At 41.7% G+C, this 17,155-nt stretch overlaps 1 protein-coding gene across 1 annotated transcript in view; it reads right to left on the bottom strand.

The window, feature by feature from the left end:
• Positions 1 to 15,057, bottom strand: part of SPIRE1 (spire type actin nucleation factor 1) — a 73,338-nt gene extending 58,281 nt beyond the window's left edge. Inside the window, exon 1 of the mRNA XM_054381602.1 lies at positions 14,914 to 15,057. Within this exon, the coding sequence (XP_054237577.1) occupies positions 14,914 to 15,042 (129 nt within the window). The 5' untranslated portion in view covers positions 15,043 to 15,057. The remainder of the gene's footprint in view (positions 1 to 14,913) is intronic.
• Positions 15,058 to 17,155: the final 2,098 nt, after the last annotated feature.

Raw genomic sequence — 17,155 nt, 5'->3', positions numbered from 1 at the left:
GGATCAAAGCCATAGCTGACCAAATCACAAAGGATGCTGGAGGGTATTTTTCCACCATGCTTTGCTGGTCCATTTTCACTCTTATCTGCAAAAAAGATTTCAGTCCCCATATAGAAATCTAGAATAGACAATTGTAGGGAATTATTATGCATCTTGTAGTATATTTTAGGTCCTGATCTTGTAGGCACAGTTATGAAATACAAACTTCATGATTTCTAATAAAGAAATTGTGAAGATTCCAGTACAATCTAATGGCTAATCTCTTGCTCTTCAAATATATTGGTTTTATTTTAACATTATGATTCCTTGGAGGGGACAGGAATGAGTCCTTGCTTCCAAAGAGGATGAACAACAAAGGATGAGAACCCAAAGATACAGATCTAGAGAGATCCTCTCTTGCTAATGAACTGAATTCAGGAACATTTATTTTTTTCCCTAGGATCTGACTGCTTTTTCCAACAGTTGTCTTGCTTATTTCAAAATATGCCACTTAAGGAAGGGGGCAAAGCCATGCACCTTGGCCAATCTCCAACTGCAAAAACAAGCAAAGTTTGGTTTATTTTCAAAAAGAGGTACCTGAACTTTCAAATGTTGAATATGCTTTTTGGAATTAGTTTCTTTGCACATATGAAAAAAAAGGCATTGGAAAAGAAACACAGAGTTTAGTGTTTGAAGAGCCTTCTCAATTGTTATTACCTTGCTTTTAACTAACATAGCATAATTTTGCACTTTTCAACCACATCACATCCATTCTTATCTAAGTAGGAGCCTTGCAAATACAAGCATGTTCTGCAGAAAAAGGGATGTGTCCTTGACAGAGAATGATTTGGGAGAAAAATGAACAATGAGAAACAGCAATAAAAAGAAATACACAGCACAACCCAGCTACCAGCCACCTCTTCATCAAAATCTTATTATTTGAAGGAAAGAAAAGAAAATCACTGCCCTAGTTCTCCAGTCAACTGCTGCACGAGCGCTTGGTTTCCAAACACAGCTCTTAAAATAATTAAACTATTCTGTGCCAAGTGCTCTAAGGACCTCCACCATAGATAATTATTTACCTGTTCTCAGTTACATATCATGAAAGATCTATCTCTGCAAGTCAGGGAGGAACTCCCAGCTCAGTTCTTCAGCTTCAAAGCTACCTTCTAAAAGCCCTGGAACTTGTAGAGGCATTTACTACATCTCTGTTGCAATAGATGGTTTTTTGTGATATGTTTATCAATGCCTTCCAAAGCTGAAATGTAGAAAGCATTAAATCTTTGGAAGGTAATTAATACTGTAGCGACCTCAGTCCATGGAGAATAAGGTTATCAAAGGGGTGATCATGGTAGAGCACACTCCTGTGTGTAGTCAAAGACCAACTGTTACTCTTGGGTAAATCTTTTTTGTACTGACATTTTTGATGATAAAGCCACCTTTGAGGGCCAAAACTCAGGGCAGTTCTTTTTAAAATAAACAAGAGCAAAGTACAGGTAATGAGATATGGAGATATATAAATCTGTTTCAAACATTGCTACCCTCGGCAAGATAAAAGCCACTTTAACAGCAGCTCATATAGAAGAACTTGAAAGTGATGGATAACTGGCAAAGTGCCTTGACTAGGAGTTTGTTGACAGCTCTGAACTGAATTTAGGATATACCATCACATCTACAAAGGGGCTGGTATAAAACTGATGAGTGCTAAAGCTTGCAGCTTGTTCTGCCAGGAAAGATAGATGAACACATCACTCTCTTGTCAAAAAGCCCCAAATTAAGTGTTTCTGAAGGACTTCTTGCCAATATCCTTAAGTATACACCAGAGTCCCACAAGAAGGACAACTTCAGATGGAAGGTGGGGACGGTGGGGAAGGTGAGGGGAGCTTGGTTCCCTCAAACTCTGTGTGATGCCAGCAGGGAGCTGCCAAGAAAACCATTCTGCTTGCAGCATTTTCATTAGAAGTCCTTGACAGTTGCCAAATTAACCTCAGAGAGAGGTTATCTTTACCTGTCAGAGCAGTAAAGAAAATTATTAATCCTTTTATTGTGGTAGGCATGTAAGACAATAGAGGTTAGTGGGGGGTGGCCTACTTATCTTGCCAGTTATCTCACCTCTGCCATGCACCCAGGCAGAAGTAATAGCCAGTGGGAGATTACAAAGTTTCATCTTTATGGTAGGAAGTGTCCTGGATGTGACAGAGACACCCATCCTGTTTTACCTGTTCGCTTGACCCTACAGCCAGGCCAAGGGCAGATGAGTGCCATGCATCTCCTGTCCACCAGGAAAGCACCTGAAAGGAGCTGGCACGTCCCTTCTTTCTCTCTCCTACTTCAGCCACTTATGACAAAAAGTGGGCCAATGTAGGAAAGAAAACCCCACCTGTAGTGTTCAGAGGTGTATTTTTTACAACTATTTTGCTGGACTGTTATTATTTTTAAAAGGTTTTACAGAATCACAAAATTAATCACAGAATGGTTTGGGTTGAAAGGGTCCTTTAAAGGTCATCTAGCTGAACCCCTCCCTGCAGAAATGACATCTTCAACTAGAACAGGTTGCTCAGTGTCCAGTCCAACTTGACCTGGAACGGTTCCAGGGATGGAGCTTCTACCAACCCTCTGGGAAACCCAGCATTTCACCACTCTCAGTGCAAAAAATTTCTTCCTTCTCTCTAGTCTAAATCTCCCCTCTTTCAGTTTAAAACCATCGCTCCTTGTCTTATTGCAACAGGTCCTGCTAAAAAGACTGTCCCCATCTTTCTTCTATGCCTCTTTTAAGTACTGCAAGGCTGCAATAAGGTCTCCTTGGAGCCTTCTCCAGGTTGAACAACCCCCAGCTCTCTCAGTCTGTCCTCACAAGAGGCCTGTAAGGACAGATTTCAACACTTCAGCTGAAGGCGACACCACGAAGCCAAGTGTCTCTGGCAGACAAACTCTTCACTAGAAAGTCCCCAGCAAAGTGCCTTGCCTGCAAAGGCAGGAAGCACCATCCCCAGGACAAGGAACTGCAGTAAACACCTCTCCTTGGCTCACTAATACATTCAGATGTGAGAAGCACTGACATCACCCTTTTAAACCCAGCACAGTGGTTACTTTCAAAGTAAAGCAGACCATGTGCTGACCTCCAATTACACTGCCCAGAATGAAAAACCAGGACAACTGTTTAAGACACTAACTGACATCACTTTAATAAATGAAACCTGTCAATCAACATCATTCACTTAAGTACTTTGTCATGTTCAAAGCTGCTTTAAAATTACATTAAAGGATTTACACCTACTGTCCCCAGCTTTCCTGATGAAGCTTAAGTACAGGAATCCCTTCACTTTCTGTCCAGCATGATAGGAACTTAAACACAAACACAGGGGAAAAATTAACTTACTGAATATTTTTATTTCCAAATGCCTTTTTTTGTTTTGCTGTTGTTTCTGTCTTTGGTATTTCTTTGTTTTGTTTTTTTTTTTTTTTCCACCCCTGAGCTATTAAAAATATTTCTAGTGTGACATGATTACTCTTTCCAGACATGAAAAGACCTAATAAATGATGTCTGACTAATACTCTCCTGAACCTCAGGTTTTTCATTAGTTTGTTAGTATTAGATGCCACTACAGAAGTCAAACCTATTTTATAAAAAAAACTAACCCTATAGCTCATTTTCCTCCCCCAACACCATCATGGTTTTAAACAATACTTTATAATCATTTCATTTTAAAAAGTAGATTGAAGGCAAGGGTATTTTATGGCCATCTATTCAGGTGTCTGTGACTGTATAAAATAGCTTTTTTACACTATGATTCAGTGGACTGATTGACACAAAATGATTGGAAGAGATCAATTCATAAAGAGATTTGGCATCATGAGAACTTTCTCATCTGAAGCAAGTGTCAGTCTTAGTGCTCACATCAAGAAATCCTGGCATGCCAAAATGGAAAAACAAACACAATTGTTCACGAGGACCTTCTTGCCCCGACTCCAGGCTTGTTTTGTCCAAACAGAAATCCAAGCAGAAAAACCATACAGCTCTCTTTTGGTTTAAATCACCCAAAGTAGCTTGTTATTCCTTGCCATCATGAACTCAGTAACAATAGAACAAATGCCTGGCTCTTCTAGTGTTTAAAATCAAGTTGATAGCCTCTCGTTCAGAGATGCAAATACATAAATAATAGTAATACAAAGGGGTTTGTTCTCTCTTGGGGTCAAAGGCAAAAAAACCCTCCTCTGTTTTCTGTCTGACCAGGCTTCCAAAAAAAGTCTTCTTAGTGCCTTCCTGACAGGCTTTAAACAAAGCAAACTCAGAGTAGCACACAAAGCATTACCCCCATGTGCAGCTGGCTTCCTTCAGCACAATCCCTTAGCTCCATGCCCCTGCTGATCCCTCAGCTAAATCTTTTTTGTAAGATTTAGTTTGGGTCTCCAAACAACAAGGAGCCACAGTTACCGCTCAGTGTTGCCAGCTTGCTTCACCTCCCCATATAAAACGCCTGAACTCCCAGGCCTGTTGTCTTCCTACAGCACCCAGCTACCCTACCCTTCCCCTTCAACACATGCTCTGTAAGACTTAACAAAGAGTTTCTCTCGGGGCTACTGCACAAGTCGCTGTGAGTTATTAGGAAGGCTGCAGAATTAAATAATTCTCCACAACTACTCATCCAAGGTTTGTGTGTGCGGATGATGCACAAGCTTTGGGATGGGGTGGCCTAAGTAATGCAGTAAAGCAAAGCTAAGATTACCCACTGAAGCCATCACCTACAAGAATACTGTTTGTCCCACTGTGTGACTCCATTAAAAATATTTAGAAATCAATCACCTAAAACTGGGAGACCTTATTGTGGCCTTTCAGTACTCAAGAGGGGGCTGATAAGAAAGATAGGGACAGACTTTTTAGCAGGACAGGTTGTGACAAGGGGTGATGGTTTTAAACTAACAGAGGGGAGATTCAGACAACAAGGAAGAAGTTTTTTTACACTAAGGCTGATCAAATACCGGCCCAGCTTGCACACAGAGGTGGTAGATGTGGCATTCCTGGAAACATTCAAGGTCAAGTTGGAAGGGGGTCTGATCAACCTCATCTAGTTGAAGATGTCCTAGCTTACTGCAGGGAGGTTGGACTAGATGACCGTAAGAGGTCCCTTCCAACCCAAACCACGCTACGATTCTATGAAATCCACTGAGGGTCATGTATCCAGTGGACAACAGCCTTTTGAAAACTACTTCTTAAGACTGCTTCAGTTATAATACTATTGAAGTATGTTGCAACTACATGTTTTAAACAAAACCTTTAAACAAAATCCTTTTACTAAGAAATGTAAAACATTCTCTGTCTTCAGAACAATCTTTGGGATAAATATGATGTTCTGACTTTCAGATTCAGATCTTCTTGGGGTCAGCACAACCTAGTAAACATTACTTATTTCTTTATATCAAATGACCTTATCTCACTTCAGTATTTTTCTAAAATACAGCACGCAGCAGTACACTGAGCAAAGAGGAGCAGCAAATAGCACCACGGGAACACAGTAATCCAGAGCATATCCAAAAACAGAAAGAGTAATATGTGGCAAATTAGTGGTACTTAAGTCAATTCAAACAACTTTCCTCCAAATGTTTCATTTCTTTTAATGCTGTTACTGGTACTGAAATACACGCACCAAAAGAAACTTTGCCTGAAGCCCAAGGCTCCCTCTTGAATAATTCAAAAGCAAGAAGATCACAGTGGCTTAATTAAAGGGCCCTTTCTGTTTCTTTCCTTTTCCCATGTTGCTCTTACAGTACAATATGCCTCTGTAAGGAATTAAGTAAGCATCTATCTTTGTAGCACCTCTGCTGCTTCCATTTTGTTTGGCAATGCAATTATGCCACCCTTAAAGTGACTCTGAACTAGCAATATTGACAGCTGCCATGCCCATAGGTTTTTACACAACTGCTATCAGCAAGACAAACTTCTGAGCACCCTCAAATTTAGCCAGAGCTAGAAAAGGCAAAGCTTCCACAACTACCTTTCCTCTCCTGGATGGGGCAATTGATTGTGAGGCTCCAACACCTCACATAAGTTAAAGATACCAAAACTTACAGTGGACAAGCACTTGGAGATTCTACCTTTGGACCTTTCATTTCAGCCTGGAAGGGCTAACATATTTCTCCCCCCGTTAAATCAACTGGCCTAATTAAGTAGTTCTCTCCCACACCATAAACCCTGCTTGTGGAGGTTGTGGAGAACCTGTGGAGCATGACGAGAACACCTATACTGCCCATTTCAAACAAGAGATGTACATGCACAACTTGAAAACTGCAGAAATAAGTTAATCTCCTCTTTTGATTTTAGCCTGTGAGTGCAGCTACTGCAAATGTTGAGCAGATAATGGTACATGAGAGAGAAAACTGTACAGCAGCTTTGCTTGTCACCCTTAATTTACTTGGCTACTAAAACATGTATCACACACACGGTGTAAATAATACATGGAGTACTGATAACATATATGGGGTATTCCCTATGGAATGCTGGTATTACATGGAAATCAAAGAACACTTGTGCCTTACAGTCATGATAGAAGATGTCATGTGAAGCTGTATAAAAGCAGCCTGCACTTTTCAAGTAGCACAAGGAGTCAATAGAGCTAAAAAGCTATCTGCAATGCCAGGAACATCCCAGACCGCAAAGTCTGGGTGGTTGGGAACTAGATCCCAACAAGATGAACCTTTGCCAAACCCTAATGTAAGACAAGCTGCTGTCCTGGCTAATTTTTCTGAGCAGATCTACTGCCTTTACCAGACTGGCAGTGAATCTGAAACATCCATGGTGGCCTCATATGCACTTATCAGCTTTAACACCTGGAGAGGGGAGGTGAGTCGAAGATATGCACATGCTGAAGATCCCTCCAAGCTTTGGACAGGTCAGGCTGCATTGCCCGGCTGAGCACTGGGGTTCATTCGTTGGGCAGAGAAGGTATGGGTCACTTTTGTAACAGCAGCTCTGCTCTGGTTTTACTTTGTTATGGGTCACTACAGCACTGTGTTAATTGACCATTACCCCGATTTCCAGTCATTAGTTAGGATTTCAAATTAATCTGATCAAACAAAACGTACCTTGTGAAAGTAAACACTCATTGATCTGCTTTAGTCTCCCGGCTCTGTTTTAGGCAGCTCAGGGTAACGTAAGTTCTTTGATGGATGCTTCAGACTAAACCTCAGGTTCAAACATGTTATTGCCAGCAGATTGCTTTGCACATTTGACATATTGGCATTCTGGAAGGGAAAACTGAAGCTCTGTCATGACCAAGCCTGCATTTTATACACTACCACCAAAGAATTCTTCCACCTCCACTAAAAACTGCAAATTTCTTTTAGCCATGTATAAATGATTTATAATAACTGCAGTAAAAAACAGAAGGTAAAAAAAGTCCATGCCCTGCGCTGCTTCTTTCAGATGCATAAAGGCCACACACAAATTTCAGGTGTATTGTAACCTCCCCATACATTAAAACAATCTGAACACTCCATCTGTGTTTCCTGCTGTTGTTGGACAACTTCTTGGATTCCTCAAGACTATTTTAGACCCCAGACAGGTTATACCAGTGTAATTATGTGTATTATAGGTACAAGGGTTTTTAACTGGTGCAGATGCATTACTGGGAGCCACAATGGGAAGATAAAAATCACCACAGAAAATGTGATTTGTTTTTCTCTCCTGGCCCAGAATAAGAAACTCCAATCTATCTAAGCCCACACTGATGGAAGAGATTGTTTCCACTGCTCTATGTGAGAATAAAGCAAGAAAAAAAAAAAAGCCCATTTTCTAATGGGAAGTCATGGGGAACAATTTCCTCCCAAGCACATTTGGTATAATTCAGTTCTATGCTAAACCTCTCAAAACAAACCTTGTGAACAGTACAAAATTACTTCCACTTCTACTTATCTGTTGGTTGCAGAGTTCTCAGTTGCCATAAATCCATTTGCTCTGCAGCTGTTTATAAAGCCCTTCAGATCAAACCTCTATTATTGCTGTTAAATAATTTTATTTTTAAACCCAACAACACAGAGATATTGCTAACACATTACAAATACTCAGACATGGAGAGAGACACTTCTGCTCTGTGTTGCATTGTCTGTCCTCCTGCACAGCCTGCACAGCCACCAGAGCTTCAAACACTGACTCCCTTCATGGCTCAGTCAGCAGCACAGTTTACTCAGCCTGCACAAATAGAATCACAGAATCATTTTGGTTGGAAAAGACCTTTAAGATTATGGAGTCCAACCCTTATCTAACACTACCAAGTCTGCTGCTAACCCATGTATCCAAAGAGTTAAACTGCAAAAAGGAACACCCAGAGGAGAACTTGGCCCCTCAGAATTTCAGAGGTACAGAAGTTAGACAGTTGCACTTCCAAGGAATCAAATGGCTGGGACAAGAGGTTCCTTGACATTACAAAAAGGGTCTCAAGACCAACTGAAGATTCACAGGCAGAAGATGATTAATTTTTGGATAAGCCAGCAAATCAAGCTCAAGTACTGTTACAACAAAAGTGAAGGGAACCCTCTGTATCATGTGGAGACACAGACTGCTTTCTCACAAAAGAAGATGCATCAAGAATAGCAATGTGATGCTGAAGTGCACTAAGAGCAGGTCTCAAGAAAAGAGAGCTGATCACTTGTCTTAATGTATTGACTCCAATGGTTTTGAAAAATGCTATCTGCCCAGAGTGGTTGTAGATCCCTGGAGGTGTTTAAGGCCAGATGGGATGAGACTTTGGGCAACAAGTCTAGTTGAGAGCTGTCCCTGCCCATAGCAGTGGGGGTTGGATGAGATGATTAGATGATCTCTGAGGTTCCTTCCACCCTAAGCTGATCTATGATTCTACAATATGATTCTATGCTTAATGCTGCTGTCTTTCTTTTAACACAAAATGCACTGGCAACATTTGGGGCACTGGTTACTATCTCAGTATGGTTCCAAAATATTCACCAGCTAGAGAGTGAGTTACAAGGTACACTCCAAGTTGCTTGTTTTGAACTGAAACATAACTACTCTTCTGCAGGCTCATATAAAAACCCTCAAGCAAACCCAGACCTAAACAGAACTCCACTCCCAGAAAGCTGAACCTAGTTTAAACCCCATGGACTAGGCAAAAATTATGGGCTTTTGAATTCCAGCAACATGAACTCTGTAACTGCCACAAGCAAATATCCAGACTTGTTTTTCAGTGCATTTTCTGGTTCATCTCTCACAGGTTCACACTATAATAATGTATGTTCTCAGAGGGAGCCTCCAAAATTCTCAGATCTAAATGTAGATGTCCTCATCCCACCTGTAATTGCATGTAGAAAGGACATCTTCTCCTTTTCCACTATAAATTTACACATGCCATAGCTCGTTGATCTGAGCTACCATCACAGTACTCAAAACAAAACAGAAGCAGATTGGTATCACCACTGTAAATTTCAGTTTCTTCCAGGTGAAAGAGGTCAGTCCTATATCTGATCTACCAAGGCATACGAGTCACCTAAATTTACAAGGTTCTCATTTAGAGACCATGACAGAGCTCAAAGGACAATATCTGAAATATGGGTGCTTTCTGGACAAGAAACAGAACTGATTCTTCCTCTTTGCTTACAAAACAAAGCACAAAGATGGATTCCTACCAATAAAAATACTGCAAATCATTATCTTGTTTATTCTCCCACTCTACTCTGGTGACACCCTACCTGCAGTGCTGGGTCCAGCTCTGGAGCCACAACACAAGAAGGACATGAACCTCTTGGGATGGGTCCAGATGAAGCCACAAAAGGGACAGGAGGGCTGGAGCACCTCTGCTGTGAGGACAGGCTGAGAGAAGAGAAGGCTCCAGGGAGACCTTCAGTATTTGAAGGGGGCCTATAGGATAGCTAGAGAGGGACTTTTTACAAAGTCATGTAGCAACAGAATGAGGGCTAATGGTTTCAAACTGGAAGAAGCTCAGTTTAGACTAGACATTAGGAAGAAATTCTTCCCCACAAGAGTGGTCAGGCACTGGAACAGGTTGCCCAGAGAAGTTGTGTAGGCTCCAAGCCTGGGAAGTGTTCAAAGCCAGGTTGAATGGGGCCTTGAGCAACTTGGTCTAGTAGGAGGTGTCCCTGCATGGTGGGGGGGTTGGAACTAGATGATCTTTAAGGTCCCTTCCAAGCCAAACCATTCTACGATTTCTTTTAGCAAGATAACACAATACTGCACATGCTGCTCTGAAAAGAATTTTCATACAAATTCAAAGCTCTGTGAAGAGATTTCCTATGTATGAGGTTTGTTTACTATGGGACCTGGGTCACTAATTCATCTTTGTGAAGCAGCAGTTGCACAACAGTTATGTTTGGGTCAGAATTAATGAATATTATTACTGCACTACTTGGAAATAATTACTTAGGCAAGGCCACTGAGCACTGGGGGCCATCCACCTATATTTGACTCTGAGACAATAAGGTGTGGCATGGGTACAGATAAAGCTCCTGTTAAAATTAACTGTCAGGACAAAAGGTGAACATGAGTATGAGCAAAACATAGGTTCAGAAAGATCATTTATAGCCTCCTTATATGACTTCTACAAGACCTGCAGAAGAAAGTAGCAGAGGCAGTGACAAAAGTTAGTGTCACGACCTGCAGATACTACTGAGAACCTCTGCTCTGAAGAAGAGCTAAGTCTAATACTGGCAGTAGTAATTTGGCTATAGTGAGATGTTGAAAGCTGGAAGCAATGACAGGGCTGGGATGGCAGTTCACCCAGCAAATATCAGTACAAACCGAAAACCCCTACTGAGGGGTTCTGTGGCCTTATTTACATCTGGAATTAGAAGGGGGTACTGGCCAAGAATAAAGGATAATACTGGAATTAGATTTAGGATTGAGACTCAAGCCAGCGGATATTGATGAAGTGCAGCTTAGAAAGTGCTGGCAGGTTAAGCTGAAAACTGGTGCTGGCTTAAGCCATCTGGCTGCAGAGATCTTTGAGATAAGGACTGAGATAACATTAAGATTAGGAGTGGAATTAGGGTTTGACTATACCCTGGAAGAGGTTGATAAACTGCCTCATCTCCTTTTGGTATCAGGGAGGGCCACATGCTGTGATAAAGGTGCCACATGACAGGACTTCACACACCCTTAGCAAGCCCAACACCACCCAGCATGCCAGGCCCACTCTGTCCATAACCTCTGTTGACTCAAGGCTCCTCAAGCCATACATGTGCTGCCAACCTGCAGCATTGCTAGTCCTTTAGGCTCACTGTACACACGTACAATGTCCTTGTGTATGTGCAGAGCGAGCCTGGCACTCCCAAGATGTACTGCTCTGCTGTACCCTACGTGCATGGTGTGTAGGGACTGCAGATGAGGGCAGGGAAGAAGGCCCCAAAACAAGGGAAGCATCTGCCTGAAAACATCCACTCCTTACTGTCTCTCCCTTCCTTTGCACTAAGGCTGCCATACCCAAAACACATCAAAGACTAAAAGACTTAAGTGTCTGGCAACCAATGTCTCCTCTCTTCATAGATACAGTTTTCAAAACAGTGGATGGAGTCTGTGCAGCAGGTTGGTCCTGCCAAGGAAATCAAAAGCCAAATAAGACAAACACACCAAGGAGCAGCACTGAAGCTTGTCTGTGCCTTCTCCCAACGGGACCTCTGCCAATGATTATCTTGGCAGTGCTATTTAGCACTTACCAGTTCTTGGGTGTCCACCACATTAATCAGCATTTTCCAGGTTACAGGAGGGATCAGGAATGACTTTGCCTGCTCCACATTACAGAAAAACCTGACACATATGTATTTTTGTTTTTTAATCACAAAATAGGCTCACCTATACTAGTGATTTATGATGAAAAACTCAGTCTTGGTAGCAGGCAGACCTTCCAGTACCTGAAGGGGGCCTACAAGAAGGATGGAGAGGGACTGTTTACAAAGGTCTGTGGTGATAGGATGAGGGGCAATGGTTTGAAATTAGAGAAGAGCAGATTTATATTGGATATTAGGAACAAGTGCTTTGCCATGAGGGTAGTGGAACACTGGAACAGGTTTCCCAGGGAGGTGGTTGGGGTCCCATCCCTGGAGATATTCAAGGTGAGGCTCAACAGGGCTCTGGGCCACATCATCTAGTTGAGAATGCCCCTGATGACTGCCGAGGGGGTTGGACTAGATGACCTTCAGAGGTCCCTTCCAACCCAGGCCATTCTGTGATTTTGTATGATTCTGTGGACCTGACAATGAGATTTTCTGTAGAAGGACAGAAGAATTTAAGGACAAAATCATGTCCATACTGGAGACTGAATAGTTAAAAACCTTAAAAATAAATATAAGCAGCACAAAGCCCATCTTCACCCCTGTCCAAGCTTGCACTTCAGAGAATGCAGGGTAGGCAAAAATGACAATTGCTCAATTCAAGGAGCAAACCTACTTCTTCATTCACTATAACCTGCAAGGAGAAAGCTCCACAGTGAGTCTTGCCAAGAGAGAATGACAATAATCACAAGATCACATACTACTGTTATGAATCAGTCACCAGGTAAATAAGGGCGTAGCCTGCAACTTAGATTATCACTTCTGGAAAAAAAAAAAAAAAAAGCCACAAGCAAAACATGGTCTTAGCCCTCAAAAGGTACAAAGTCAAGCAAAAAGGATGTGCCAAGTTTGCAGTCATGTAAAAATTGTGGCAGAACAATGCTGGTACTGCCAGTTCAGTGGTGACACAGAGCAGGAATACAGCCCAGTCAAAGAGCTGAGCCTGCAGCAAATATGTCATGCAAATGCAACAACAGAAAAGAGGATTCATAGATTCACAGAATGGTTTGGTTGGAAGGGACCTCAAAGATCATCTAGTTCTAACGCCCCTGCCATAGGCAGGGACACCTTCCACTAGACCACGTTCAAGGCCTTGCACATATCCAGGGAGGGGGCATCCATGACTTCTCTGGACAACCTGTGTTGTCTCACTACCCTCACTACAAAGAATTTCTTCTTAATATCTACTCTAAACCTGCCCTCCTCAAGCTTCAATCCATTCCCTCTTGCCCTATCACTACAAGCCCTTGTAAAAAGTCCCTTCCCAGCTTTCTTGCAGGTCCCTTTCAGATACTGGACAGCTGTGGGGGAGTAGAAGTTAGGATGATGTAGAAATGCCAGCTGAACAACAGTTCAGCGAGGTGAAGACACAAAAGCAGTAATTCATGGCAAAAGATGCTGTAATTTAAAATGTCAGATGTTGATTTTAAAGCCTATAAATAGGCAGGTTCTTCAGACTAGCAGAGATAAGGCATTAACGAAGCAGACCAGAGAGATGCCATTCATCAGCCTTAATAGCTGAAACCTGACCAAGCATCTTCTTACCCTTTTTTTTATTTCAGAGATGTGCACCAGAGGAACTGACAAGAGTTCAGCAACACTTATCCAGCTTATCATTTCCTGTTTGCAGAAATCAAGTAAAAACCTTACAAAATAATCACTTCTACTAGCCACTGCTCTCAGCTCTGTGTATACAAAGCTCTCATCTGCCTTTGCACTAAGTAAAACTACCTCTAACAACCCAACTGATTATAAGGCCATTCTTCAACCCTCCCCTAACCTGGAAAATGGTAAGTAAGGTAATGGATGCCTATTCCCAAAAACTGGGACTGTATTTTGCCATACTGGAGGAAAAAAGGACACAATACATTGCATCTATCCTCTATGCTAACAGCGTGCTGTTTGGGGCAGCTGTCATGTGGGCTTTGCAGTGTGCTGCTGGCCACCTCTAGAGAAGGTGACTGGGCAATGGGAGTAGCAGAGAGAAGAGAGAGCAAAGCCACCTTCACTCCTGCCCACAGTGAGGGAACAGACTCAGCACAGCAGGGGCTCGAAGGGCAGAGTACTTCACCCAGCCAGACTCTGCCCAGCGCAGAGAATTCATTTCTCTGTCTAATCCTTGCTTCTCTGAGACAGGGATCAAAAACAAAGGCATGAAGCATTTAGCTTTATTTCTGGTGCAAAGAGGATACAAAAGTATCTCAAAAGTTACTCCCATTCCAGTGTTCCGTCTTTACTGTCAAGCCATCAGAAGGGGCAGGTTTCAGTAGGGTCCTGTACCTGTGTGTTGAAGTGTCCTGATGCACAATCTGGGATACTCTTCTAAAGTCAGAGTGCACCACTGCACTCTGAATTTTTGTAATATACTAAGCCTCTGGTTCTTAACTATGACCTGCATTTATGAAGTGGTAATAAACAGCACACAATTTTCCAACCTGTATTAAACTCTCAGATTATTTACAAGTTTAACCTATTAGACAAATTTTGTCAAAATCCATGCTCCCTAATACCTTTGTCTGTACTAAGAGCTCACTGGGCTCTAAATTTGTTCTGCATAAATTAGGGGGTTAATACTTCTAAATGACTGTTCACAGTAGCCCAGATAACATTAAAGAACTTGTTGCAATTAAAACTCATCAACCCTATTTCCAAATCTCACAGCTCAGCTCCAGAACCACAACCATGATGATCATCACTGAAATACTGTGCCCGATTCACCCCCTACAAATAAGTTACTCTTATAAAAGCAATCCTTCAGCAGAAGAGGATGGCAAAGGAAGAAGCTGATAAGGAATAATCAATATTGCACCAATGAAAAGGTGAATTAATTGAAACAACCCACCAAGTGTCCAAGTGTACACAAAGTAATTCAACATGGAAGGCTGACTGTACAGTGCATGGCTGACATCAGAATGGGATGTTAATGGTACATCCAATGATGAATTTGATCATGGATTTTCTGTTGCTTACTGTCAAACATGAAACACTCCTGCATGTCATTTTTGCAAGCAAACCTTACAGAATGACCAGGGAAATAAAAAAATGATACAGCCAGTACCACACTAGACAATAACATAGAAAACAGGGTTTATTTTCTTGCTGATAAAACCAGTGAAATAGGAGATAAACTGCCCATTGCTGTACCTTCATGACGTCTTTATAGGAATGAATGGCCTCGACTTCCTCATCGTCGTCATCATCATCCTCCACCCCGTCATCCAGAGCATCATAGCCTTCATCCCTACTCCCATCTGTTTCTGTGGAATTAGTCATGTGGTCAATAAGCTGCTCCAGTGGAGGACTTAATTCTCGCTCTTCATTGTCCTTCAAACCATAGTCCAGGGCTTTGTATATAATAATCCCCAGCGATTCGATAACCTATACAAGAGAAAAAGAAATATTTATTAATGCCATTTACTGGGATGAAGGTCAGCCCAGGAACACCTGTTTCTAGTGCCTGTGTAACAAGCTCAGCATTGAAGAGGGCGATAAACATCAAAATTAAAGAGAAAATTCAACTTCTAATATAGTAGAACTTCAGTAATGCAACACAGAGCATGCAAGAGCCACACACCTACTGCTTTATTATTTCAAATTGTGAAACAGAAGTTTGAAATTTAAAAATAAAAATTATTCCCCCTTTTCATTCCAATCTAACAAACCTCAAAATAACATTGCTCTAGATTCCTAAGACTGTATTACACACATATGACTGCTTTAGGTGGGGGCAGGGATAGACAAAATTAAAGGAAAGACTGAACTAATATGAGATGCTTCCCTCCTCCCACAAATTAATGACATTTGGAAAGTGCCCTTCGGTTTCTGCAGCTCGTCCTTGACCTGAGAAGTAGCTGGACACAGCTCTGGACATCCCAGTGTTAGCTCACTGGGCACTGGGACATCAGCCCATAGGAAGTCTTCTGCCTGTGGCACAGCTGGTGGAGGCACACTGAAACTACTTACAACTGGATTTCTTAGTAATGAGATAACACCTCCATTTTTCACTGAATGTGAGGCTTCTTTTGTGTGCTCTGTCAAGAGCAGAGCAAACAGACAACCTCATAGTGTAAGCTGGCAAAAAATTGTCATGAACATACCAAAATGCGGAATGCACATTTTCTTTCTTGGCATGAATTATTTTCTTTATGAGTGATATTGAAGCTTCTAGAATTTTAAAGCTGTGAAGAGATGGCACTTCAATGTGAAGAGTCTGGAAATGGGTATTAATGGAGAGGGAAGGTAAAATGGGTTTCCCAGAGTAAACCACAAGGAGGTAATGTCACTGCTGGGAGATCCTTGTCTGACCATGGAGGTAGGACTAGAGATGCTACATGCACTCTCTGATCTTCCATGTGTGTTGTGACGGCTGGCTTGTCACACAAACAAGCAGGCTCCAGTGTAGGAGTAGTTGGCACTTGAGCAACATTAATAACAGGGGCATTTCTAAACACACCAAACCTTGTTATCAAATGCCATTTCCTCTCAGCTGGCTTTCAGTACTGCCCAGCTCAACACACTTTTTAATGCACTTTTTTTTTCAATTCTATTTGGCTAAATAGGACAAACAGATGGACTCTTAAAACGTTATATTTGACTTCAATAGCTTACTTATTTCATCACAGCAAAGTATTTTGGTCTGAGAAGCTGGAGGTTAGCAAAGACTTTAAGTAATATCCTATTAGTTTATCAAGACAGACAATTTAATGAAGTAGCTGTGGTCTGACAGCTTTACACTTGCATACTTCATTCCTCTGTTGGGATCGCTTTACAGCACAAATTCACTTTGCACAAACAAGCAAACGTAAAAAACAACAGCCTCTTCCAAATTATTTCCAATACTCTTGATAACCCTCTTCAATATAAATAATTTCCCAATGCAATTATCTTGAAATGCATTTATATGCATTCGGAAAATAATCTTAAAATGCAGATAAAAAAGGTAATTACACAAATTAATAAAGGAAGAACAGTTTCTGACTTGGAAATGCCAGTGAGACAGCAAAGTATACCAGGGAAGCAACACTGCCTGCTTGCTCAGTTCTCATACCCTTCCTCAGACTAAAGCATTATATAATTGTAAGATTGGAAGGGACTTTTAAAGGTCATTTAGTCCAACCCCCTTGCACTGAGCAGGGACATCTTCAACAAGAGCAGGTTGCTCAGAACCCCATTCAACCTGATCTGGAATGTTTCCAGGAATAGCACATCCACCACTTCTCTGGGCAAAAGCTGGGCCAGGGTTTCACCACCCTCACCATAAAAATTTTCTTCCTTCTCTCTAGTCTAAATCTCCCCTCTTTCAACTTAAAACCATCACCCCTTGTCCTGTCACAGCAGATCCTGCTCGAAAGACTGTCCCCATCTTTCTTTTAGGCCTCCTTTAAGT

This window comes from Indicator indicator, chromosome 6 (assembly GCF_027791375.1).
Source record: "Indicator indicator isolate 239-I01 chromosome 6, UM_Iind_1.1, whole genome shotgun sequence".
NCBI classification, from domain to species: Eukaryota; Metazoa; Chordata; class Aves; order Piciformes; family Indicatoridae; genus Indicator; species Indicator indicator.
This window is presented reverse-complemented; position numbering and strand designations above follow the sequence as displayed.